The following is a 27528-nucleotide window of genomic DNA, read 5'->3' as shown; positions in this document are numbered from 1 at the left end:
GACTGCAACGAACAGAGTTTTTGTATAATTTGTTAAGCAAACAATTTCTATTAGGATCTAATAACGTAGCTTCTCTGATCTGGAATACAGGAATTCCAATTATTGAATGCAATAAGGATCATTAACACTGTAGACCAGTGACGCAAACTCTTTCTTCACTTTATAATGAAAAAGGTACTGTACAAACGCTAGACAATTAATCTACAAAACTTTCAAAAAGAGAGAATAAAGATAGACACCAGATGAAACTAACCACTCCCATAGTTTACATCAGGCTTTCCAACCAATGAATTAAAAGGAACTGCCACCCTTCCTTTCACAACACACCGGGCTTCACCATCTTCCAGCACAAGAATTCTCCCAGGTGGGCATTGAACGGCTTCTTTCCTCTCTTCAAGTGCTGGTTGCTGAAACAAGCCCAAAACCTTAAGAGGAGCACCTTTTTTCCCAATGCCGGGTCCAAAACCTGCCAAGCTTAACACTGAAATTACTCCAACAAGGGTAATCACGGTCTTGGCTGCTGCACTTATGAAATGTCCCAACCCTTTTCTTATGTTTTTGGATGCAGTTTGTGCTTGATTGCCTTCTGGCTCATCCAGATGCCTCTTCGCTTCACCAGCGATTATTCCATTGGAATTGCGTGTGGAAGGAAAGTGATACAGATATCGACTGTTTAAACCCAGGGACTGTGGATGGCGGCTGGGATAAGGAGGAAGCAAGAGGTCATTGTTGTGCTCCACTGTTTCCCCAGCGAATGCAGAGGCTTCCTTTATTACTTCCAAGTCTTCCCCTCTGTACTCCTTAAGCTTATCCAATAATATTTTGCGGCTATGTTCAATCTCACTAAGGGCAACTTCCTTTTCATAATGTTGCTGCTGCTGCAGAGCCTGGCCACCAGAGGAAAACAAGTAAAAAGTTCTTAACCATTGTGTATTCCATCTCACAGAAGTTTGTCTCTATACATGTCCTTCTATTAGATAAAGAAGTATTACATATTGATTTTAGATAACACCCATATGCAGGAATAATACCAAGAAACTTTGGACTCAAAAAGCCCACTATCTGTTAATCACAAGTTATTTATACTGCAGTTAACCCTCATGCCAACCCATTATCTGCACACACACTTGCACACAAGAGGAAGGAAATTACATTAAAGAAAAAAGAAAAGGATGCATGTACTGAAAAGTCAAAGGGTGCAACAATGATTGGAATATCGCACTTCAAAGCATGATGAAGTTAACCCCGATAGGATGTCATGATCAGTTCATGAAATGAAAGATTGTTTAAGGTTCACAGAACAGAAAACAACAAAACTGATTTATCAGATAGTACAAGTACTCTACAACATCACTGTCCATGTGAGCCTGACACCCACTTCAACATGGACAAGGGTCTCAAGTCTCAACGATCAAGTTTTAGTAGCATGCCCTTTTACTAGTTCATAATATGCACAGGAAAACCCTGTGGAGATAGAGCACATTCTGATGAAGGACAAACATACTTCCATAATTGACACCCCTGTACATGTTTACAAGTTAATCCATCAAATGAGATAGCATCCATGCGTTAGCAGACGTGAAACTGAATTCTTGCCAAGATCAGGCAGCAATTATTAAGTAGTAGCAAAAAACAATTTCTACCAACAAAATCAATCTTAAACCAGTTCAACTCATTGTCATTGTTATGGGCATCCACTACAAACATACAAGAACACTGAAATCATTGCAGTTAGAGCTCGATATATAACAACCATTGCAACTTGCAAACACGCTAAGCTTTCAGACAATAATCTTTTGCTTGCCGCAATCTTGAATTATAGGTGCTTGCCCAAATGATTTAAGGACAAGATCAAGTGAACCCAGCATAGATTCAAGAGAACAAGGTCACCCAAACAATTAGTTGCATTACATTGCAAAGGATAAGGGAGTGTTGAGAGAGTTTCTGCTTCTACTTTTGGATGCTTTTCAAAAGTGCTTTTAGCTTAAAAAAGTATTAAATTGTTTTTTTTTTTTTGCGTTTTTTTTATGATTTTTGATATGTTGATATTTAAAAAAAAATCTGAAAAAAAATAAAATTAATGCATTTCGAGCGAAAAGCTATTTTAAAAATACTCCAAACCAAAATCTCAAACACACACTAAGTTAAGCACAATTTGTAAGATTAAGTATGGAAATTTCCCATAATGTACAAATATAAATTAATCCATGATGATTAGAAAAAAAGAAGCTACATCTCTACTTTCATAAGCACAAAATCTCCCAACTGCTAAGTACCGTGTAAAATCATTCAAGACAAACAATCACAAGAATCAAGTTCCTTACAGCAATTCAGCTAAAAAAAAGCCAAAAATAAACAGTAAAGCAGCCCCGACCTTAAAAACCTAACCCTCTAACTCACTCCCACTCCCAATCATAAACTTTGAAGCACGATCTCCACAGTGAACCAAAAACCCAATTTACAAGTTTCATTTATTACTCATCAAAGACAAACAAATGGGTCTCCTATATTCTTTCTTAAAAACACACTGAGTGTCACCAAAGTTCGGTTTTTACAACAAAAACCCTACCTTTAACAAGAGCATAGAAATTAGAATCATAGAAAAAGAAAGAAACCTGCAAGTTAGAGAGCTGGCTCTCAAGGGACTCAAGAGCATCACGGATGAGCAAAAGCCTCTCGGTCTCGTCATCCTCTCCTTCCTCTGCTTCACTCAATGAAACCCCATCAAGAAATTCTGAATTCTCAGGACTCTTTTTCTTCCATCCTTTCTCTCCAAGACCCTCACTTTCTTGCTCCTCTTCCTCGAAAGATGGAGTCTTTTTGTTGCTGGTAATGCTGGTGGTGGTTGCTCTATGGATGCAATTACTGATCTTTAATCTCAAGTCTATGGCTTTGGCCAGCACAGCTTCAATTCCCTCATCTTCCATTTTTGTTTCTCTCTAAATGGGTTTTGTCGGCATTGCAAAAAGAAATGGACTTCGGAGTTTTGAGTGTTTGTATTGTGTTGTGGAGGTTTTTTTAACTTCAAGGGTTTTGTTGCTTGAGATTTTGGTAGTGTATATGATCGTGTCAGTGTTTGAGATTTTAATAGGGTTTGTATCGTGACGGTGGTATATGTTTTATCTTAAAAATATATTAAAATTTATATATTTTTTATTTTTTAAAATTTATTTTTAATATTAAAAAAATTTAATTTGATGAAAAGAATAAAAAATTAAAAAAAAATGAAGGCAAAAGCAAACGACGGGAATCAGAGCCGCCAAAAAACAGTGTTGCGTATGGGCCATTTTGTGCTGTTTAAGAGATTTTTTTAGTATTTGTAGGAGTAGATATTTTGGTGGGCAAAATCCTTCTTGGAGAAAGTCAATCTTTAGCTTTATAAAATTATATTATCTTTTCTCTTAACCGTCAGTCGTTCATTTATTTTCCATGTGAAATATTTTTTTATTATTATTTGTTTTTATTTGTTTTTTATTTTAAAAGTGTTTTTGATTTTTTGATTTTTTTTATTTTAAATCAATATTTTTTGGTGTTTTTAGATTATTTTAATGCGCTGATATCAAAATTAATTTTTAAAAAATAAAAAAATTTGATATTTTTATAAATGAAAAGTATTTTGAAAAGTAACAACACTCTAAAACATCTTCAATTTACACTCAAAATCTACAAATACATTGTGTTGTCGCAAAACTTTAACAATATTATCAATTATTTAGGTAATCTTGATTTATTCCAAAATAAATTATTTCCATTTTGATTCTTATACTACATTAATTGTCAATGGAGTCTTTTCATCTATATTTATTTATGAATTCCATTAAAATTATGCCTTTTTTTCACTAAACACATCTATTTTGCAGGGAATTGATATTTTATGTTGAACAATTCTAATAGAACAAATGAATTTTTTTTGTTTTTGAAGGATATGGAGCTTCAAAGGAAAAAGAGAGAAAGAAAGGGTGTTGTGCTTGTGTGGCTAAGAGAAAAGGTGCCCCTGCAACTGGCCTGTGGTGCACATGTGACCTGAGAGCAAGGTTTTTGTTCTTATTTTGTTGTTATTTAATTTATTTTCCAAAATTCTTTACGAGGGCAAGTCCGTCCTGGAGCAGTGCATCTGTAATTTTGACCAAGACTCTGGAGAATCCTATATTTTTCTGAATTTTGAAACTTTTTCCCTTCATTCTAGCTGGGAGGCAACTTGTTCTCTGTCGGATAAAGCTAGCAAGTAACGTTATATTATCTTGTGACCTTTTCTCTCTTTGTTTTTTTCATTTGGTCAAAAAAGGACAGTTATTGGTGGTTGATGTTGGGTTTTCATAGATGCATTCACACGGGAAAAAAACAATAAATGTAAATTTATATTTTCTAGTTTCAAGGAATCCATTATATAAAGTCTAAAATTATTTATGGTTTATATCAAAATTATATGAATATTAGATTTGTTTTTTTTTACTTTGAATATTTACTTTAAAACTGAGTTGTTGTAAATTGTAAGTCATATAAATGTCCGATCTCTAACAGTAATCTACATGAACTATCAGTAAAAAATCTTTTAAACCCTTTAGGAGAGACAAATTGTTATTATATCTTCGAGTACTAGCTCATTTCTTTAGTGTTTTAGATGTTTTTGTATTGTACTCTTATGTATTGTCATCTAATGTCATGTACAGAAAATAAAAGACATGACATTATATTTATAGAGAAACCTAAAAACCCTATAAATTGTAAAATATCAATTTACCCCTCAAATAATATTACATATATTATTTTAGGATAATTTTAGAAATTTATTGAATCAAGCCCCTACTTGGTTTTTTTCTAGGTCTAGAATTATAATCTCTTATATTCATAGTTTTGAAACTCGGCTTGGTCCGGCTGGTTGACCCGGGACCCGGTGGACCAGGGCTTGGGGCTGGGCTGGGTCTAAGTAAAAAGCAGCCGGGGATTTGGTCCGGTGAAACCTGGTCGACCCGGCGGGTTAACCCGGAACCCGGTCGACCCGGGTAAACACAGCTGAGACCGGCCTTTTTTTTGCAACTGTCATGCTCTTCATCTTCTCGTGGCTACTGCTATAAACTTCTTGTTACCTAGAGAAGCAGTCGAGGTGAACGCGTGAAGACCAGGTGGTGTAACTCGCTCGACGATCACTGACTCAATCGAGATCGGTCCATAATTCTGTAAAGTCGCCTTATAAACACTTATCCAGTTATCTTCTACACTTCTTCTGTGGAACTACAAGGTGGACTCGTCGACCCAACTCAACCAACCTCCGTGTTCGACCACCTTAACTCGGTTAGTCCCATCACGAGTCAAGAATATATAGATGTTTGTGCTAAGTTCCTCCACTTCACCGCTCCATCCTCTCTCTCCATAAGAAGCGACAGGCGACAGCTGTGTAAACGCCTGAAAGAGAGATTGCAGGGCTGAAATCAGCAATTCCATGTGGGGTGAGTCTTCGAGTCACCCCGGTTGTTAACTCGGTTGTGTACACTACAGCCCAACTCGTCCTTGGCTCGCCTGGGTTTTCATGTGTTGACACGTATACTAAATAATCTCCGCTCACAATGGGCTTATCCTTCATCGAAATTCCACCTTTTCCATTCAATAAAGGAACTTGTACCCATTTGTGATGTAGATGAGGTTCAGGGGGGATTAAGACAAAGAACGAAGTCGAATCATCTCTTCCTTCTGGCTCCATCTATGGCTAATGGATCTTGGGGATGGTTTCCAATGGGCAACCCTGGAAGCAAAGAGACTGAGAGGAGAAGGCTTACTTTATTGGGATTTTTTTTTTGGTTGACCCGGGTTAACCCGGGTCAACCCATCTGACCCGTGACCCGATCATTAGACCGGGTCGATCACCGGGTCGGATTTAAAAACTATATCTATATTAATTACATTCTAGTTTTTAATTTCTAAAACTTATTTATAATCAACTCACATTTGATTAATCATTCCATTTTAATTTTTGACCAATGATTTTTATATGTATGACTCATTAGCTTTGTAATAAGTTGGCCCAAATCATAATCCTAAATAAAACAGAATTAAATAAATTAAATAATTTAATTTGTTATCAATTTAACAATTGATTGATTTATATTTGAAGATCAATTATAATGTCTAAGTAACCTGTCATGATCCTTCAAATATTAGAAAAATTATAAGTGGTTTGACTAAATCTTTCAGTGAACAGTTTCTCAATGCAATTATTATCTCTTCATAAAAAATGTTACGATTTAGACATTATAGCATCTGCTTTGTTAAATCATTTTGGTTCTCAACATTATAGTCATTGATTCTTTAAATAAGATTTAATTTTTTTTTTCAAATGTCATTCCACCTTGACCAAGAATTTCACGATCAATACCAATTGAGAACAAATAAAATATTTTTTCAAATTCACTTAGGGTAATGAATCCTCTCTTGATTACTCAAATACCTTTATATAATTTATGTGATACTCAATATTTGTTTGTTTGTTACCCTTGATTAAGACAACGTGTTATCATGATTAAAATATAACACTCCATATATAAGATAGCTTAGTGATTTCAAGTTTAAGAATTACTTACATAACTATCACATGAGTCTTTTCATAGATAGAAGTGAGCTCTTCATATAAAATTCTCTTACAGGTCAGTTTAGTGTACATGTCATCTAACAAGCATCCACTTATTAGTTTTAAGTATTCCTTATACCCTAGTTTATGAGAGCAACTATTTTCTTTTATAAAGGAAGGAACATAATATGCATCAATCTCAACAACTCTAATCAATGTAAAATCTTAATAGAAAATTAAGCAAGAATATTTAGGAACAATATTTTGATGCAATAAAAATCTCATAATTATAACAACTTTATAATTTTTTATGCAAAGCATTTTGTTCCACATACTTTATATTTACTCTAGATTTATTAATCAACCATCATTGAATATTAACGATAAATAAAACCCTTATTAATAATAAATAAATTTTATATGAATAAAATCAATACTACGTGTAACCAACTAATTGATTACAAGATATATTTTATAATAAATGAGGCTTAAAAGGGAGAGTCAATAGTATAACAGTATCATAGCCAGATAAGCCATTTGAACTTTGAAGTTGTAAATAAGAGAGTAAAGATAAATTAGTGCGGGTTTGGTATTGTGATATAAGATATTTTTACAAAATATTTTTTGCTTAAAAATATATTAAAATAATTTTTTCATGTTTTTTTTTACACCAGCACATTAAAATTATTGAAAAATAGTAAAAAAAAACATCAATTTGATTTTTTTCAAGACAAACATACTTTTAAAAATATCTAAAAACAAAACTTATGACATTTTCAAACAAGCTCTAGCACAACCACAAAGATTGCAACCAATGTAGGTCTCATTCCATTATCCTTCCTCCAATAATTTAAGAGTTCACATTTAAGAAAAAATAATAATTATAATAAAATAAAATAAAATAAGCAAGGATAGAGATGGTGAAATTGCCATTTGAAAAAGTATCAAGATACTTGTAAAAAAAAAAAAAAAAAAAGCCTCTGCCGAGACATTCCTATTTCAAAATGGTACACAATATGGATAAATATTACACAAAGTAGAAACAACCATGCTATTAACTTTTGCTTCCTTTGCATCATGTAGATAAGAAAAGTGGAATGACAGCCAAATCACAAGAATGCTGCTCTAAGAAGATTGCTGATCATACAAGCTCAAGCTATTAGAGTATACTTTTTTCTGATCTGGCCTTCAGTTTGATGGATTCAAAGCTCATTATCTTCAGCCCATTTGATCATCATTCTTCTTAGATAGACGCTTCAATTTGGTGTCTAAATCAACTTGGCACCACCTTGTGTTCCATAGATTTTAGTTATGAATATAATCTGTCATTCCACATTATATTGCAGACATAAGTTGAAGAATAGCACTGCTTCTTAGCTCCAGCATGCGGAATCCCACCCATACTGATGGAAATGAGATAACTAGGCTAATTCCTTGGAAAGGAGATAGCGAAACGAGAAGTTGTGAGGAATCCACTCAATTTTCTTGCCAAATTTTCTGTACTGACACTCCTGAATTCTTTTCTTCAAATAATTGGGCAGTAAATGCTCTATCATTTCCACCAGACCAGCAGGGCAAAGTTCCAAATCCTTGGCAAAAGACTCTACAATCTTCGAAAGAAGGAGTTTCTTTTCTTTATTTACAATGAATGTTGATTGGATGTATTCTTCCTTCGCAGCTTCCAGATCCTCATACACTCTCTTAGGAGTGTACGCTCTAACCTGAAGAATCGCAATTCATCACTTCAATAAGGAGCACAAGAAGGTATAGAAAGCTATAGGAGACATACTTTTTTCATGTTTGTGTTACTTTTCAACGAATAATTTTATCAAAGGTCTGATGTCTAAGCTCCTTAGAGATATAAAACAGTATTGTTTTGCACTGCAAGATATGAATAGCGGAACATACTGCAGGATCAGAGTAACTTCCTGCACAAAGTGCAAAATATAAGCGAGGTTCGGGATGATGTATAGAATAAGCTTTCCTTCCATCTCCATTCTTGAATTTTGTCTTCGTAGAAAATAGCTGTCGCAGCCACTGCATCCAGATAAAAGCAACTCAGCTCCAGTCAAAGATAACATTCCTTGAATATTCCAATCACAAATGGATTGGGACTTGCAAAGGAATTGAATTCAAAAGGGACCACAGGCTTGCTATAACCATCATTATTGAGGCAGCCTTAGTTAAAACTGAAACCAAATCGTGCTAGCAGGCAATGTTGTTAAAAGAAAGTTTCAGGGAAGCAGACTTACCGGTCCTGGACGGAGCAACCGACATCCCAGAATAGAATTCTGTATCATGTCTACACTAACTGTATGACCCCCAACGTTGTATGCTGCCTGAAACATACAACGGCTTTTAAATGATGCTATTCATGCTTGCTTCCTTGAAGATGATCAGAGAAGTTTTTCTCACCTTGAGTATTAAGGACATCCTTTTCATATTATTCTGTGGAATGCCGTATACTAAATATGCCTGTAGGGCAACACAATGCAGTAGATTGCATTAGCTCATAGACCAAAAGCAAAACCAGAAAAAGGAACAGGGTAGAATATTGACAATAACATAATTGGACCTTCATAACCTTACATGCATTACAAGTGCATTGTGAACATTGATCCAAAAAGCTAGCTTCTCATCATGTTTCATCTTTCTAGGATTAACCCCTTCTAGCCGAGAGACAAGTGACCTGAAACAGGATTAAACCCTCATAGTATTAGACCATATGGTGAAAGTGCATTTTAGCAGCTATGGCCACTGGACTCACCTAAAATCTTGTAGCTTATGTTGAATATATCTCAGCTTTTGAGTATCTCTACAAATTCGCTGGACCTTGACCATTGAGCAGTATGGTCCACTGAATTCCTTGGAGGCTCCAACGTGGAAAGGGTTGTCAAGTGATGAATTGAAGGATGAATAGTTCCCATACTGTGGGCTCCATGTATCACCATGGCCTTGTGATGAAAACTCATTTGGTGATGAAGAGATTGAAATTTTGGAGGAAACATAATCAGGATTGATCAAAGGCGGGTCTGCAAGTTCACAAAATATGGTCGAGATTCTCCTGATCATCTCCTCGGAAAGCCAGTTCGGCGACTCTGGTACGTCATAGCGAATAGAGGTTCCAAGATGATCTGCTAGACTGATTGCATTTGAAGTATCATTCCGAGCTAGCTGAAAAGACAAGGACAGAGAACCGAGAAATACAAAAAATTACTATTCTTTACCAAAGTTCAGTTGTTTTGGAACCTTGCTGGAATAATTGTTAGGAACAGTTCAATTCAATCAAGTTACCTCCAACATTGACAGTGGGAGAGAATGGCATGAGTCTACTGCTCTGGCTACTGATCGCGTTGTTGGAGAAGTTCCAATAGACCGCTGAGACATTGAGGAGTGACATCGATGAATGCTGGAATCTAGCAGTTTTTCCGGTCCCCGAGTGTCATTGCGTTCCTTGGTCAGTGAAGTAAGATGACTTGCATTATCAGCAGAATGGTCCTTATCCGACATTATATCATTCTCATTTCCAGGAACTGATGGAAACATTCCTTTATGTATGTTTGAACTCATTTTGAATCTCTCATGGTCCCTTTCATCTTTGTTTGACAGAGATGATACTTGTTGTTCGAATGTTTTTCTGTACAGGGAGAGAAGATATCGTTCCAAATACACCACTTCCAATTCCAAAACTGCAATTTCCTTAATCAGTTCCTTAGCAGGCTGCAATTTCAGTAAAATGAAAGTCACATTGCTTTTAGAAGCAGCCAGGCAGAGCATTTAAATGAACAAGTAGTGATTATAGTGCATAGAAGTAGTAGGTGTATATATATATGCATTAGCAAAATGCAACTTATTATGGATTCACAACTATAAATTTTACCTTGGGGATTGACTTATCTGTCATGATGTCATGGGAAAAAGGCTTACAATTTAGTGCCTTCTCCAAGGTACGGCGTACCAGAACCTGGTCCTGCAATCGGTCTTGAAGATCTAGGATCTGCAGAAGAGAGGAAACAACTTGCAGTAAGTGAAAAGCTTGTTGCATTCTAAAATATCACAAATAACAAAGGCTCTTCTCTGTTTTCCCTTTTCAGTCTCAGCTGTGGACATTTAAATATGAATCAGTGAAGTGTTTTTCTTGTGCAATGGTGAATTCTGTAAAACAAAAGTGGACATGGCTTCCTCTACAGATTGACCAACCATTTTTCCGGTATAAACTTGACATGCGTGACATAAAGCTAAGAGCAAAGCGTCTGAAGAGTAGTCCTTGGAAAGTAACTAATTTTACAGAGGAGAAATAGACAGGGTTCCTGAGCAAGTACTAACAATGCAATCCTAAAAGCTTCGTATATAGTTTACACGGTTGCGAGGGATTTCGGTCAAGGTAATCACCTCTTGCTTTAATGAACTTTGAGCCTCTGTGTTAGGAGATTGCCTCTTCTTGGCCTCAATGCCATCCTCAAGCTGTCTCATTTGCTTCTGTGAAACAAAATTAACAACCAAACAAAGTTAACCTTAACAGAAGCAGAAATACCTGTAAACTAACGGCAGAGAATTTATTTTTAACTATCAAGCGGTAAAGGCTTACCGATTTAAGGTGACAAAACTCTTCAAAGATGTCGTTTGGTTCTTGTTTATCAGCAACAACTTTCGTTTGAAACGGATCACTGACAATGAAAAGAGCAGAAATGGTCAAGATAGATATCAAAAGACATCAATGAAAAAGAAGTTCTTCTGTTTTCCCCCTAAAAAATGGTGCATCAGCAGCTCAACATGAAAAAACCTGAACGAGTGTGTGAAACTTGATGATCATTCCCTGACTAAAAAGAAAAATGGAGGCAAAAGAAAAATGCAGTTCATGGTTTCTAAGATCACTTGCAGTAAGAGCCATACAATTAACAGTTGCTGGTATCTGTCGGACCAAAAATGTAGAAAGTATGGGCATGAAGCTGCACCAATAGTATTATTAAGTGACAAGAAGTGAAGGTTACCAACTGTTAGCCATTGCCAGAAACCATAATATACTATAACTTGAACTTCTAAGCTTCTACCGTAGCAGCAATTTAACACTCAGAATAAATGTGAGACAAAGAATTAGCAAGAAAAGTGTTCATAATAGAACTTAAGAATGAAAGCTACTTATTTGTTGGCTTAAAGATGTTAAGGTATGGACATGAAGCTGCATCAATATTAATGTTTACATTCAGAAAATGTATCAGCTGCTGACCATCCACAGAAACCATTTCCTTTATGATTTCTAGCCCTAGCACTAGCGGGAAAAATAATGATTTTAATATTTAAGAAAACAAAAAAGCTACTTAAGTACCTGTTAGAATGCTTGTGCCTTGAAACTCTTACTTCCATGAAATTGAACTGTTTCAAAGTTGAACCAAACCGACACTTCACTTCATGCACTGAGGCAAACAAGTGCCTTTAGACCCCACAGTTGAGAATTTAGTGAAGTAGCATTAAATGCTTGGCAAATACTACCAGAAAGTATTGAGAATAGTAAGCAAAGAAAAATACATTACTTGAAGGAAACATCCAAAAAACATTAAATTGTTACAGAATGAACTGTGTTTACAAGCCACTGAACCACATTGTATGGAGAGAGACTTGTCTCGCAAATGGGTTCTTGTTTTTTCTTTTCAAAAGTTGAGCTAAGACTAGTGGTCCAAAGAACCAAATCTGGGTTTTAACCAGACCTATCCAAGCCCCCCAAAGGCCAAAATACGCAGTTGTCCTATTAATATGTAGCGCGTAACTATAGCAAGTATGATGAACATGCCTATGGATAAGTGCTATGTATACATATAGTACCATGGTAGATAGTGCTTAAAAGGGTTGTCATTTTTTGCTAGTCCCCTGTCTTAGAAAGCAATGCCACCTTTGAAGCTTTTGGCTATGGTGGGCTTTTTGCATTGCATGAAAAGAAGCAAATGATCAGTTCATGGCTTTACCTTATAAGAATTTAAAGGTGATGGCAAAAGGTGCTTTATGAGGGAGAAGGAGACAAGAAACAAAGAGGGAACCCGACTTGTGATGTATATATAGCAAGAGTTCATGGGATTTGAGCTTCAACAAGATTTAAACTTTGCGCTTCATGTGGCTTTTTTGCCATTTAACTTTGAAAGCATGAATACATTAATTAACAACAAATTAAGAGATCAAGACCCACTCATATAAAATATTCAAATTATTGTGTGATTACTACCAAATCGATATTACTTAATGATTTTGATGTCGGAAATAATCAAGTACAGTGTCTCTTTCATTCATAACAGTTGGATTTCAATCCATTCATCCCCTGATTCAAGTACTTGCAACAGGTGCAGAGACTATACTTTAGTAAAAGCTGGGAATTCTATCAAATATGAATCCAAGCGATCCTTCGTTGATGCTCATCAACTGTTGTCTTTATTTTTCCAATCATACAATGAAAGGGTGGCTAGCTAGGGCTACCACATTCTGCGCTAATGGAGACTAACACAGTGCTGCTGTTGGTCTTTTAAAACTAAAAAGAGAGAAGCATTTTCAAAAGGTGAAGGAACCTCAAAAGGGCTGAAAGGTAGAGGTCAAAGGGAAGGAAAATACAACAGATTGTTTTGATATGAAATGAAGGTTTTGGTGGGCTAACCATCGCCTACCTTTCTTCCAGTGCTTGGATACAACCATACAATGCTCCTTTTGTCTGGTCAAAAAAAAAAAAAAAAAACTTGCTGGGGAAAGCTTCTTGCTTTTCATTTTGGGTAGAGTGCCATATTGATGATGATTAGGGGAATAAATAAATAAAATAAAAACAGAAGAAATTGGCTAGAAAAAGAAAAATAGCAATGTTGAAAGATCTTCAACCCAAAAACATGTTTTAACGGCTACTCTAGTGGTAATTGTTTTGAAGTGGCACGTTTAACTAGAGTTCCAGGACCTTTATTTGATTAGTGATGGAGTTAAAGAAAGACACATAAATAAACTAAGTTTTGTGTTAAAAATTGACTAATGCCCTATTGCATAAATATAATTTTTGAAATTTGTTAGTCACAGGTAGGTTTTTGTTTTTTTTTACATTGCCCACTTTTTTTGTTCTTCCTTACAGCTTATCAAAACAAATTCCGTTTAAGAAAAAAACGGTGAAATTGCCTGTTTGAGAGTCTGGTTACAGTTGTTTTTCAAAATATTTTTTGTATCGAAATCATCAAAATAATTTTTTTTTTATTTTTTAAGAATTATTTTTGAGATCAGCGCATCAAAACGATCCAAAACATATAAAAAAATTAATTTTTAACAAAAATAAAATTAATTTTTTAGAAATACGGGTACAACCGCGTTTCCAAACGCTCACTAATATTTAACAATTATTTGGGTGTTTTTTTTGAAATATTTTTTATTTAATAAAATATTAAATTAATATTATTTTAGTATTTTTTATTCTAATATTAAAAATTAAAAAATATAAAATTTATTAATATATTTTCAAATAATGTTTTTTTCACCCGTGAACTGCTACCCCTACACGAGCCTAACCACATGGGATGTCACTGGGGTCTTTGACGACTCCCATTAATTAATATAAAATTTATTAATATATTTTCAAATAATTGGTCACATGCAACCAATTTCACTTTTCTTTTCTTTTTTTATTTTTTCAAATTGTAAATGCGTGGGTTTTGTAATACCAATACTTATCTGGATTGATCGATTGCTCCTCTGTCCTGGATACGAGGCCTGTGAGATTGACGAGAGGGGGTGCCGAGACCAACTCTTAGCAAATATACAATGTATGAATACAAGATTTAAATGAAAAATAATTTTGAGGATGTTATAAAATATAAAGTGCTTAAGAATATGGTTTTTTTAGTAATTGAATTATGGATTAATTATAAGTTTTAGCAAGATAATTTATTTTTCATTATTTATATATGAAACTTATAACTTGATGTAGAAAATTTGTAACTTAAAAAAACATAATTTCTGGAAGGGATTCTAGGACCGATAAAGTTATTGACTTTGAAGTAAATTGCTACAATAATCAAAAGAGAAGGAGTATTTATTGTTAAGAACAAAAATATTTATTCTTAGTTTTAATATAATAAATACTCTGAAATTAAAAAAGTGTTTTTGTTAAAAATAAAAATTATAAACCATTTATCTCTGTAATTCTAAAGATATTTATACTCTTAGAACCCTGTAGGAAAGATATCTCTTACGAGTTTAGAAGGTTTTTATACCTTTATAATATTTATTAATTAGGGTTATATCCCTAACTTTAACTTTAATGTGAGATAAAATATTCATAATATTAATGAGAGATGAAAGATATTATCTCTGACATTAATATTTTATTTTAAAAGTTATAAGAATAAACAAATGAAGTTTTATGATCCAATATGGAGGTCTATAATGATTTCTAGTCTTTTATGCTTAGCACACTGCCAAGTCCAAGGTCAATATTAATGAGTATGATAATGAGCAGCCAAGTCCAAAGGTATCAGGTCTAGCAGCTCGTCAAACTCATATCTACTTGAGCTCGCCACAGTGCCAAGCCCAAGAACAGTAGGTCTGAAAGCTTACTAGACTTATATCCACTTAGGCTCGGCATGCTGACAAGTTTAAAAATGCTAGGTTTAGCAACTTGTCATATCTATATTCACTTGAACTCGACTTGTAACCACGCTCAAAAGCATTGGGTTTGAAAAGCAAGCTAAATCTATGTTATCCGAGCTTGATATTTTATCACAGGTATCGGATATGGATACAATCTTTACCTATCTATAAATGAATTATCACCCAATCTTTGAAGCTTTTAAAAAAACAATTAGATATTTAAGATTTATTTTTAATAAAATAAAAAAAATATAGATACATGAAATTTCTATGGAAAAAAAAAATCTACGCAGCAACAAACAAGGAAGCTATAAATAATGCAATAGTAGTTATGAAAAATGTATTTCCCGAGACTTTCTCTCGTTTGACTTGAGTAAAAAATGAGATAAATTCAATTACTACCACAGCCAAGTTTCAAGGATATTCATGTTCGGCTATCCTTGTGCAATTCCAGTTGTGACCTGACACGTGGGGTTTTCTGTTTTGGTAGCGGTTGAGCTATATAGTTAGACGACGTATCGCTCGTCTTGTATCGTATGCCCTTTATTGTTCCTTTATCATTGGGCTACATGTCGTTTGTTTCAAAGAAGAGAGCTTCTAAGTTTGCAGCCGACGACGAATCATTAGATGCCAGACTACATGTCGTTGACGTGCTCTCACCTCCCTCGACATTTTCTTCTTTACTTTTGAGAAACGCATCCCTCGACATTGAACAACATGTACCATTTTTTTTCTCTTATGAACCAGAGCTAGGTTTTGACCATGGATCGTATCTCAAGAAGTTTCTATTTTGGATCGAGGTGACGAGTCAACTTGGAAAATCCAATCATATAATCGTAGATTATAAAAATGTTAAACTTCTCAAACAGGCCATCGTTTGCACAAAACTAACAAAAATCTCTCCATCCAAGAGCTTTTGGAGTTGATGGAGAGCAGGTTTTATTATCTTAATACTCGAGATTTGCAGAGCAATGTAACATGAGAGGTTCCCGATCCGGTTTAAGACAATAGCCTCGTTGTTGAGCAAGCCAAGCATCAATTTTCAAAGGAAACTGACAGACATGCTTCCTGGATTATTTAAAACGGTGGTAGTTGCATTTATTGCTTTTGTTTAGCCCAAAAGAAAACAAAAATCTCTACAAACTCCTAAGCACATTTGATTTAGTGCAAGATATAGCCATTAATTTGTAGGAACTAGCATCGGATCTCCAAAAGATGATGTTAGAAGGCGAGTCCATCTCCCTCCCTCCCTCCCTCTCTCTCTGTATATATATTTATTATACAATCTGTTGGTGTTTTCAACCAAATTTCACGTACTGGAATAAGAATTCTCTTTTAGTGTGCTAAGAAAAAAGATGGATATATTTACTAAAAATGATGAAAATTTAACTCCTCGTGATTTAGCCCTAACAATCAGAGGAGAAGAAGAAGAACACCCAGTAACCAATCCAATGTTCTCGTGCCGAACCTCTATAACAATGGGATGGAAAATGTTTTCATTGGAGGGTAAACTATAACTAGAGATAATGGGCTTCAAACAATTAACTAAACATGAAGTTCGAATCTTCATGTTAGGATTAGATAAACTGTAAGGCTGCCGCCATGCAGGAAGAGCCTCGTGGAATGGTATTATAGAAACCCAAAAACAGACACATGAAGAAAGCAGCTTAGTCAATGCCAATGATGAAGATCGAACAGCAAAAGGCATCTTCTGTTGGTTTTTGAGCCCTTTCTCATTTCCAGTTTTCTACGATTCTGATGGCGGATTAAAAGTTTTTCTTTCTCCCAAAAAAAAAAAAAAAAAGAGCCTTTTTTTTCACGCACGTACGTCAGGCAGTGCAATTACTAACACTGAATTAATCAGATATGTAAGATTCAAATTTGTAATCCCTCAAATCACTTCAAATCCAACCTAAATTAACTTTTATATATATATATATATATATATATATATATATATATATATATAATTTTTCTCTCTTCTAAATTTTATTATCCTCCTGACCATCTTTTAATCAAATTAAAAATTTCAGTTTATAATCTTGAGTCTTGAATTTAAAAAAAAATAAAAATAACAAGTAAAACTCTCGATATTATATTTGTATATGAAAAGATTAAAGAAAAGATTTGGATTTATAAGAATTTAAAGTTTATTTTGTTAGGATTACCTCATGATTATTAAGAATTTAATAATAAATGATTGATTTTAAATATCTGGTCAAAAATAAAAATTTATCTGTTGATTTGTTTAAATTGATTGTTTTTATGTGTTAAAAAATCCATTTCAACATTGCTGGAAAATCTGGACAGGATAGTTTTGAGATTGAAGATGACAAAATTTTATTTTGGTCCTTGATTTATAAAAATTACAGTTTAGTCCTTAAACCTTGAAAAATTATAATTTGACCCCTCATATGTCTTTTGAGATTCTGAACAGTGTTATTATGAGGTTAAAGATAATGAATCTCGGTTTGATAATTGATTTGGAATATTTTTAATTTGGCCCCTCAATTCTAGAATTTACATTTTAGTCCTTAAACTTTAAAAAATTACAATTTGATCCCTATATTGTTCTGGACAGAATTGAGGATGGTTTATGGATAAAATTTCAATATAGTTATGTATTTACAGTTTGGTCCAGTTTTGGTAAAATTATGTTTTGATCTCTATTTTGGATAATTACCGTTTTAGTCCCTAAGTTTAAGAGACTAAACCTGGTTTTTTTTTTTATGCATTGAAATATTTTATTTGTGTTGTTTTGAATTACTTTTGAGTATATTTTATATATTTATTATTGGCTTTTCTAACTATTCTCAATAAATTTTTCAGGTTTCTTGTCTTATATTCCTTTGAATCTATATTTTTCTAAACTGGTTTGGGGCACTGTGGACAAGACTTTGTATGAACCGTGATCCAGTTAACAGTTTCAAATTCATCTCTGCACGTCTTGCTCCAGCGCTCCCACATTAAGCATGAACAAGGCGAGTGTACTTCTGGTAAGCAACTGAAAAAAAAACCACATGAACATTCTACCTCGCAAAATCCATCGTCCTCAGCTCATATAGCATTCCCACAATGAGGAATGCTTGGGCACCATTTAACCATTTTATTGTCCTCAATATATGACTCGAGAAGAAAGTGAGCAAATTTCTCTGCCAAATCAGGATGTCTTATACTAACTAAATTCCTGACAATAGCTTCATCGCAAAAAGCACTACATTTGTGTTCCATGCACTGGATGCGCCTGCTCTGACTCCCATTTATTTAAATAATGAAGTGTTTTGTTCCATCCTTCAAAGGGCAAAATCAGTAAACGAGATTGAATAAGAAAAAGATGCTGTAGAGAAAAGAAGCTCTAAAGAGTTTAATCATGATTGAAAATTAGCATTAGGTATAGCCCCTAATAATATGTCAACATGCTGTCATCAGTTGCTAAAGTTCCAAATATAAGTTCAACATGGTTTTACCAACAGGCAAGCACAATTTTTGGATCTAGGTATGAGCATCTACAGCAAAATTGTATACAAATATACTAACTTTGACCAACACCTAACATCTGAAATCAATGTATTTATAGAATTATGCACATCAGAAATGATATGATTACAGCTGAAAAGAGAAAATCACTCCTTGAGAATGGGTGCACTGCTTACAATCATTGCAGAAACAATGGACACATTCCACTCTTGTGACCTTATCACCAGATACATCCCCTATGCATAATCACAAGTTATTGTAGAAGATGAAATCAGTGGCACATCATTGTCGAGATGTTCAAAAACAGTCACAACTGCTTCAGTAAACAAGAACGATTTTCCCTTCTCCACGAGCACAGCAAGTAGCTTTTCAACATTCAATTGATAACGGATCAACAATGTCTGTGCACGGTGTTCTTTTGTGATAGCAACTCCATGACTCAGCAAATCTTCCCTCTAAATCAACAAATCCCAAATCAAAATATCAATAATCGAAATTACAAGAAGACAGTTCAAAAAGTGTGATCCTTTTTTGCTTTCAGAAGTTTACCTGTGTAGCCAAGATGAACTCTTTTGTGATCACATGCAAGAAACCCAAAAATGGTAACAAAAAATTATTTTACCACACTAAAAATCCAACAACTATCTACACATAATCTTCAATTTAACCATTCAACCAAGCTCGATAAAGTTACCAATCACCATTAGAGCTCAATTAAGCTACTAATCACCAAAGTCTACTTCCTTTAGATTCTTCCTCACAAATTGGAGAGAAAAAAAAAACACTAACAAACCAAAAACCTCAATAATTTAAGCACAAAGCACCCCACAACTGAAAACAATCAACAGCTACACATACAACATTAACAAATTCCTCATTCAAATACCCAAGATTAAACACAGTAAATCCCAATTCACAACAAAATACACAAAAATCACCATCAAAAAGGTATAAAAATCCGGTCTTTTCACACTAAAAACTAACAATTATTGGTGGCGTGCCCTTTTAGACTTTTTTGTATGCTATGCTCTAACTCTAAGAATTCAAGCACAAAGACAACTCTCGCAGACTAACAATTACTGCATCAACTTCCTTTCTTGTCCTTTTGTCATGGAATTCCCCTTCCTCTCCTCTTGTTATATATTACCTAAAGGTAGGATTAAGAAGCACAATGAAATTATCTTCCTTAATTTGCTCCAGACAGAAGCAACAGTGCTGGAGTAGCTCAGTTGGTTAGAGCGTGTGGCTGTTAACCACAAGGTCGAAGGTTCAAGCCCTTCCTCTAGCGTTTTTATTAATTTTATTAATTATCCTTTAACTTAATCTTAATTTCTATTTTCAAGCACTTTGCATTTGTGAATAGCCCAATTCATTCGATCCAACGAGTAAATAAACCCCACTGGATCTGGTCCAGACCCAATCATACTCGGTCAGATCGGATCCAGTCCAAAACAAGTAAGTACCTCGGGATATTGGGAGGCCGAAACAATTCTTGTTGCCATCAAGCCAACCTCTATGCAAGCGGCTGGCTATTTTTTTTTTTTTTTGATAATATTAAATATAACTATAAAAAACGTGATCTTTTTACTCTTCACTTAATCATTGTTCACCATCTGGATTACAATAATGCATTTTTTTAAAAAAAATCACTGTAATCTTTGAATTATTTTTTTGGCACAATTGATCCTTTTAGCCTACATTAGAACTCAATTATATTTTTAAAAAAATGAGGGTTAAATTAAAAACTAAAGAACTAAAGTGAAAAATCAGGTAAAATAGATGGCAAATTTACAATTGATTTTAAAATTCCATTTGTATCCCTCATCTTTTTAAGCTATTTGTTAATTGGTCCCTATAAATTTTAAAGAATATATTTTGATACCAAACTTTGTTTTTCTTCTTTTTTTAGTTTTTTTTTTTGGAAAAGAGAAAATAATTGCTAGATTCCAGCTTAGAAAGAAAAGGTTGGCGTTGAAAAATATTTAGACCACCAAATGGTTCTATATGATGAGTGGGGTTATGATTAGGTATTCTTTTACCTTGAAAATATTTAAAAAACATATCTAAACTCAAGAAGATTTTTTGTTTCGGGTTTTGGACCTTTTTTTTTTGAGGTTATGGATTGATTTAACAAAGGTTTTTAAAGTGTTTCCTAGGTATTTTGGGTCAAAAACAGGTTGAAATGAGTTTTTGGATAATAAAAATCGTTTTTCTGGCCATTCTAGTGGCTAGATTCTAGGATTTTCCCACAACTCATAGAATTTACCCCACAATTTATTTCTTTAACACATATAAACTTATGATCTTTTCCTCTTTCGACCACCTATAATACATATCATAATTCATTGTGTAATCATGTCTAATTCACAACATATTTAAATCATGTCATCTTTTTACTTCCCTAGCATTTATTACATCTATAATACATCGTACTTCACTCCGTATAATAGCCTTGTTATATTGAGAAATTTTCTCAATTCATTATTCATTCCACTTATTTCATGTCAATTTCTATTATTTATAATTTATCACATAACTTTCCATTACTTTTATACTTACAAGACATGTTTAGATTTTTTTTTTTCCGTTAAACTTTATCAATAAAGCTAATTTAATACACAATCATGAACCTGTTAACATAATCTAACTTTTATATACCTTATTCCATTACATGTTATTGTTATTATAAATTTGTCAACCAAATAACTTACTAATCATTTTATATAACAACCCCCAACCATTTGGATACAATTTCATGTAACTTTCTTTTAAAATAATTTAATACACACTATACTAGAATTTTTACAGGGTTATTCTTATACTTTAACTATACCAAGTTATCAATATTATCATTAATATCTCAATCTAATACTACAATTATGATTTATTGTTTGACATAGTGTTGCGAGGTACATTAAATTTTTTTTAATACTAAAGACATTCAGCTTTATACATGATGATTATTTACTATTATCACTTCTATATATTTACCACACCAATTACTAAATGATTTTTTTTTATTTTACCATTAACCTTATAAATCAATACAATTAGCATAATTCAAGTATATACCAGTATCTCCCCTAGTTCAAATCGGGCATTTGTTCCATTACCAAATTAATTGGTTTTTCTAATTGCTCGTTAACTAGGGCATTAATCCAATTAACCAGGAAACTAGTTTCTCCAATTGCCTATTAATCATGGCACTAGTTCCATTAAGCATGATAACTAGTTTCTCCAATTGCTCATTAACTAGGGCAATTGTCACATTAACCAAGGTAACTAGTTCCATACAATATTTGTTCACTCGCCGACTATCTCACATGTTAGTTATTTTAGAGTTCTCATCTCACACACACACACATTTCTAACATTAATTTCCACATGGCAATCTAACACAAATCACTCGTGATTTCCACTATTTCAAAAGGAAATAGATCATGCATTGAAACTTGCCAATGCAGTCGATAATAATTTTTGCATAGCAATTCCATCGATGCGATCAAAAGAAATACATATAAGGTTTTTTTTCCACCATTACGGCAAATCGCATCTCTCAATGCACTACACATTATCGCATATGCGATTAACTATGAATTACATACTAATTTCTACCTTGAAGGCATTTGCCTTCCATTAACATTAACAATAATAATACACTATATAATTTAATTATCATTATGATTCTAACAATTATAAATGCATATATAAATAATTAAAAAGACAATGGAGGGTCAATCCCTTACCTGAACTCATTATAAATGCATGTATAAATAATTAAAAAGACAAGGGAGGGTTAATTCCTTACCTGAACTCTTGCTATCCAAGCTTATGAGAAGTTGAGTTTCTTTCTGAATGTTTCTTCTACAACTCTTAACCAAACAATCATTACTACTCAAACTATAATTAAATTAAATCACTAGCATATCCATACCATGCATCTCAACTTTTCTCTTTTTCTCTACACATGTATATATTTCAACAGTTTCCTCAACATACTTTCCTAGTAGTAAATCACAAAACATTTATAATATAATTCACAAACATTATCATAAATGCATCAACCTCCAAACCATTTCCCTTTTGGCTGAAAACCACCATAACGAGAGCATACATTCTTCTTTAAAATTTTCCACTATTAAAGCATCACTCATTAGTTTTTCATGTTCAAGAATACAATTGTAAAAACAAAACACTTTAACAAGCAAACTAACCTATAAAACTCAATATCCCATATCACAAAACGTACTAAGCCTCAATTCATGTCAAAACCATAATGAATTATGACAAAAGTGATTCTTACCTTTTAATCACAAGATATCAAGGAGAAATTTCAAGAGAAACCAAACTTTCTTCAAGTCTCCTCTTTCTCTTCTTCATTTTTTTCTCTCTCTCTCTCTCTAGTTTTCAAAACCCTTACTTTAACTCCTTTAATCATCAAGCAAAACATGTTCTTCATGCATGATTCTACCTTACCCATCTTTTCAATCTCTCCATCTCACCATTTTAATAGGTTTTTGTCTCCTTTATTTTTCTTCCTTTCTCTCCTTCTTTTTCTAGAAACTTCCTTCAGTTTTAAAGGAGAACGAGAGCTAGATTCTCGGGCAGATAACTATTTTACCCTTTATTTTATCCTTATTTTTATTTTTTATATATTTTAGTCCAACTATCAACATTCTTGTAAGGCCTTCCTAGACTTTGATTTCCTTAAATTTTAACCTAAGGAAAAACCATATGTTAGGAGCCTACATGTGAAATTTCAGCTTGATCCAACGGTCGGGTCGAGAATTATGTTTGATAACGTAAAACTAGGCAGTACTGAAATTATAGCTTAAACCTGATCTTAGGCTCAACTTCAAACGTGTTGTTTTCTTTCGTCCAGATAAATTATAGAGCTTACCATATATCGTTTAAAAGGAAAAGATATATAATTTCCAACCCAACTAGAAATGAAATGAAAATCCCTATAAAGCTCAAGATATAGACTAAAAAGTAGCCTAAGGCCTAATGTGACAGATTTGCCCTTTTTTAATTCGAACCTCTAGACTTAGATCATTAACTTCTTATTTGACCCTCTTCAATTTTGACCTTATAATAGGCTTAATTGGTGACATCGGCTGAATCATATCATTTTTCCTTTTCAATATTTATATTAAATTTCCTAATTCTTCTTTCCATCGAAACTTGTTACCATTTTTGTCAATGTTTTGAATTTTAAACAAAAATTCAAAATTTTCATTTTAACTTTAACAATACCTTTAAATTTATTTATGGAGGTCATCCCCTCCATTACATATCACATCTATTATTATCATCTATCTGTTCTTTTCGTTCCCATGTTTTCGTTGCTCATCAGGATCTTACTACTTTTAGTCCTACATTTACGTGGGGGTTTACACAAATAGTTATAATAAATAAGAGAATGAGCATTTATTCTTAAGAACAAGATTGTTTGTTCTTAGTTTTGATGTGATAAATGCTCTGAAATTAAGAAGGTGTTTTAATTGAGAATAGAGATTGTAAACCTTGAACCTGCGCGATTCATATTGTATTTATAGACAATCAATCTTGTCTTTTTTTGTGTGGTGGAGGGTTCAGAGAGTCATTTTATCGTGATAACATTAATGATGGAAAAATATTCGTTGCACCATTAATGAGATGAAAATATAATAGGTTATTGAGAGATTTTTTATATACCTAGGGTTATAGGGAGAGTAGGATCTAAAATAAATTGGGTCAATAAAAAATTCTCGAGGGGGGCGTGTGAGGTCCTAAAAAATCATGCTGGGAGGGTCAGGATCAAGTTGCGTGGTTAAGCTTGAGAGGTGCCCAAAAATGAGCTCAAATGTTACATTCAAGCCAAAAGGTGATAGGCGCTACGCCAAGGCTGAGCTCATGGGGGTCAAGCTCTTCCCAAGATAGAGTTCATGAGGGTTGGGCTCTTCTTCTACACTAAGCCAATGGGAGCCGAGCTCTTCCCCTTCATTGAGTCCATAACGTTAAGTTCTTTTCCTAAATTGAGTCCATTAGAGTTGATCTTTTCCCCCAAGTTGAGACCATAACAGTGGATTCTTTCTTTATGTTGAACCCATTAGACTGGGCTCTTCTTTCAAACTAAGCTCATGAGAGCTGGGCTTTTTCCCGAAGCTGAGCCCATGATATTAGACTCTTCATCCAGGCTGAGCCCATCAAAATTAAGCTTTTCTTCTAGGTAGAGCTTATAACATTGAACTTTCTTTAAGAATGAGCCCCTGGGCAGTTATGCCCAAACATGTAGCCCGAAACCATAGGTTCATGGATCTTCAAAGGTTTTTTAGTTTCATTAAAATTTGAGATTATCACTTTCTATAAGAAGCAAAACACCACGTCTTGGCAGCATGAGGTAAATGGTCAATGGAGGCGGCATTTGTGACAAAGCATCCACCAAGATTCAAGAATACTAAGCTCAAGTTCCATATATGTTGCATAAAACTATAATTTAATGTCATGTGGATACACAAGCAAAGAATCAGCAAGTAGAAGTTACAACCATTGCTAAGAATTTTCATCTATGTTGGTTCGAAAAATAAAATCTTCTCCCTCTAATTCTTCTTGAAATAGACAAATGGATGGTATTTCATTCTTTCCACGAGACCCTTCGTCACTTGATGATCTCTTCCCCTGAAAATGTTGATTTATCAAATATAAAACAAAAAGAAATATAACACAATCAGAAATATGTCACAAAAAGAGAGAAGCGGCAAATTGTGGAAGCGTTGAATCATTAAGCAGTTAAATTCTTGGCATATCTAGAATAGCACCCTGCCTCAAAAATCATATAAATTAAGTGAACTCGTTGTAGAAAAACACCTGCATGCCTTACACGATAAGAACATAGATTATCTACAGGACACAATTAAGAGCGAAAATCCCAGGACTTGCCTTCCTCAAGACATAGAAAAAGTAGTGAAATCCATCACCAAAAGTGCTCCACTCTACAGACCAAGTGAAGTTCGGAGCATCAAATAAAGGACGCCTAAAATGTGGCTGCATAAGATGGATTTCAAGTAAGAATAATGGTGCATTCAACACCCACCAGTGAGTCCCAACACCCAAAAAGAAAAAGGCAATTCTGTGTTTGTTAGTCCAACCTGGCCAAAAGAGATCGAGATAAAAATGCCATCTGGTTTCAGAACCCTGTGAACTCCTTCAAGCATTGCCTTCACTTGGGCTACTGTTTCAGGCCTTGGATTCCATGGGTCACCACTGTTGACGAATAATACATCCTTCAAAGAATGGGGAAATAGAGTAAATAAACACACACAACGTCATTAAAAGCCCAGACAAGGACAAGAAGGAAACAATAATCTGATCAATAAAATGCCAAGCTGAAGTTCCAACACAAATAAAAAGACAGTCTCGATTGTCTCTTTACCATGGTTCCTTTCTCAATAACCACATCAAAACATTCGTCATTAAAGGGCAGGTCTAGCATGTCAGCTTCCAGCACTTTTATTTCTGATGATAGAGGGGACAAAGAAAGAAAAGCTTAGAACACCACTGCATTTTTGAAAAAAAACTTCTTGTTACCCCACACAGAATTCCCCCCTTCTTATCTACTAACATGTTTCACAAAGTTTATCATAGATACATTGAAACAAGTTTTGTTTTACTTGAGCAACCCAAACAAAGCTAATCAGATGATTTAAAATCCAGCAATTCATCATCAGTTGGTAGAAAGTAGAGACCAACAAATCTTTGATTCCTACATCTCCACAAGTTTCTTTAATTGTGTTGCATCAAAAGATTATTTCATGAACTGAATTCAACTTTCCACCATAAATTGCAGACTTACCATTCATTGTATCCTAACAGCAAATTGTATAATTAAAAGAACTACTATTCAACGTTATGATGGCATAAACAACTTCAAAGGAGAAACAAACCTTTATAAATTGCAGACTACCATTCATTGTATCCTAACAGCAAATTGTATAATTAAAAGAACTACTATTCAACGTTATGATGGCATAAACAACTACAAAGGAGAAACAAACCTTTATATCCCTTAGCTTCCAACCGTTTCTGCATCTTCTCGACCGCAACAGCGGACAAATCAGTGCAAGTAACCTCAGTAATTCCATCTCTGTACATTTCTTCACACAACTGTGAATTCCCACAACCAAGCTCCAACACCTTCAATGAACCATTCAAACTTTCTTATCGCAACAACAAGCACAGTAAAAACAAACAATTCTTGAAAGTAAAAAATAAATAAAAGAACCCAACAGCAACAAGCAAGAGAGAGAGAGTGACTACAGAGGAGGTTGGAGGGATGTGGGCTTGAATAAGATGGCGAAAATGAGAGTAATCTTTGAACCATTCGTAATGTTCCTCCTTAGAGAATCTCTCGTTCCAGTAGTGAGGATCCTGGTAAGCCAGAGCAGTAGAGGGAGGCTCGGTGGTCGGCTTTCGGGACCCTTCCATTTCAGGGTTTCTCAGCTTAGGCTCGCTTTCTTCTTGCATTCTTCCTCTTCTTCCACAGTGCAGAAACCCTGAACCCTAAATGCTTGGGCCTCCATATAACGAGTCCATCTTGTTATTGGATTTTCAAGTTTTTAGAACCAATCTTCTTTAAAAACGACCTTTTTACAGCGAACCAATCAAACATCTAGTTTATCTAGAGATTGGTTGCCTCGTTCAACCTCTTATGTTTCATAAATTATTTTGCTAAAACTATTATAAATTATTTTTTATATTTAACATGGTACATACTAATAAATACATGATACTATTATATTATTTATGATTTATTAAAAAAATAAAAATATATTATAATTTAACTAGCAGTAAAAATGAATAACTAGTTGAGCCAACAAACTACTCAGATCAATTTTTTTTTGTTCAAT

The 27528-nt window shown here is 34.0% G+C and overlaps 3 protein-coding genes, 1 long non-coding RNA gene and 1 other non-coding gene across 9 annotated transcripts; 1 reads left to right on the top strand and 4 right to left on the bottom strand.

The window, feature by feature from the left end:
- Nucleotides 1–138: 138 nt before the first annotated feature.
- On the bottom strand, nt 139–3094 carry LOC133699543 (plastid division protein PDV2-like). Its single transcript, XM_062122835.1, has 2 exons — nt 2616–3094; nt 139–887 (listed from the first exon to the last, which is right to left on the bottom strand). Exons 1-2 carry the CDS (start codon nt 2925–2927, stop codon nt 249–251), a joined length of 951 nt encoding a protein of 316 aa, XP_061978819.1. The 5' UTR covers nt 2928–3094; the 3' UTR covers nt 139–248.
- A 4273-nt stretch (nt 3095–7367) lies between these two features.
- LOC133699541 (uncharacterized) lies at nt 7368–12310 on the bottom strand. 4 transcript variants are annotated; one of them, XM_062122831.1, is made up of 11 exons: nt 11889–12310; nt 11151–11229; nt 10955–11041; nt 10443–10559; nt 9857–10282; nt 9330–9736; nt 9152–9251; nt 8978–9037; nt 8815–8901; nt 8471–8599; nt 7368–8283 (listed from the first exon to the last, which is right to left on the bottom strand). In XM_062122831.1, the coding sequence occupies exons 1-11, from the start codon at nt 11924–11926 to the stop codon at nt 7984–7986; spliced, it is 1830 nt and encodes a 609-aa protein (XP_061978815.1). In that variant the 5' UTR covers nt 11927–12310; the 3' UTR covers nt 7368–7983. The 4 variants fall into 4 exon arrangements, with proteins under 4 accessions (XP_061978815.1, XP_061978818.1, XP_061978817.1 ...); XM_062122834.1 differs by lacking the exon at nt 11889–12310 and adding an exon at nt 11764–11831; XM_062122833.1 differs by lacking the exon at nt 11889–12310 and adding an exon at nt 11456–11817.
- A 6403-nt stretch (nt 12311–18713) lies between these two features.
- On the bottom strand, nt 18714–19881 carry LOC133699545 (uncharacterized). Its single transcript, XR_009843293.1, has 2 exons — nt 19190–19881; nt 18714–19095 (listed from the first exon to the last, which is right to left on the bottom strand). It is a non-coding gene; the product is annotated as an uncharacterized LOC133699545 (long non-coding RNA).
- On the top strand, nt 19855–19928 carry TRNAN-GUU (transfer RNA asparagine (anticodon GUU)). The gene has a single exon. It is a non-coding gene; the product is annotated as a tRNA-Asn (tRNA).
- A 5141-nt stretch (nt 19929–25069) lies between these two features.
- On the bottom strand, nt 25070–27305 carry LOC133699805 (uncharacterized). 2 transcript variants are annotated; one of them, XM_062123275.1, is made up of 6 exons: nt 26939–27305; nt 26677–26785; nt 26055–26137; nt 25771–25905; nt 25562–25666; nt 25070–25300 (listed from the first exon to the last, which is right to left on the bottom strand). In XM_062123275.1, the coding sequence occupies exons 1-6, from the start codon at nt 27143–27145 to the stop codon at nt 25175–25177; spliced, it is 765 nt and encodes a 254-aa protein (XP_061979259.1). In that variant the 5' UTR covers nt 27146–27305; the 3' UTR covers nt 25070–25174. The 2 variants fall into 2 exon arrangements, with proteins under 2 accessions (XP_061979259.1, XP_061979258.1); XM_062123274.1 differs by having other exon boundaries at nt 26677–26815; nt 26939–27296.
- Nucleotides 27306–27528: the final 223 nt, after the last annotated feature.

This window comes from Populus nigra, chromosome 7, assembly GCF_951802175.1.
Source record: "Populus nigra chromosome 7, ddPopNigr1.1, whole genome shotgun sequence".
NCBI classification, from domain to species: domain Eukaryota; kingdom Viridiplantae; phylum Streptophyta; class Magnoliopsida; order Malpighiales; family Salicaceae; genus Populus; species Populus nigra.
This window is presented reverse-complemented; position numbering and strand designations above follow the sequence as displayed.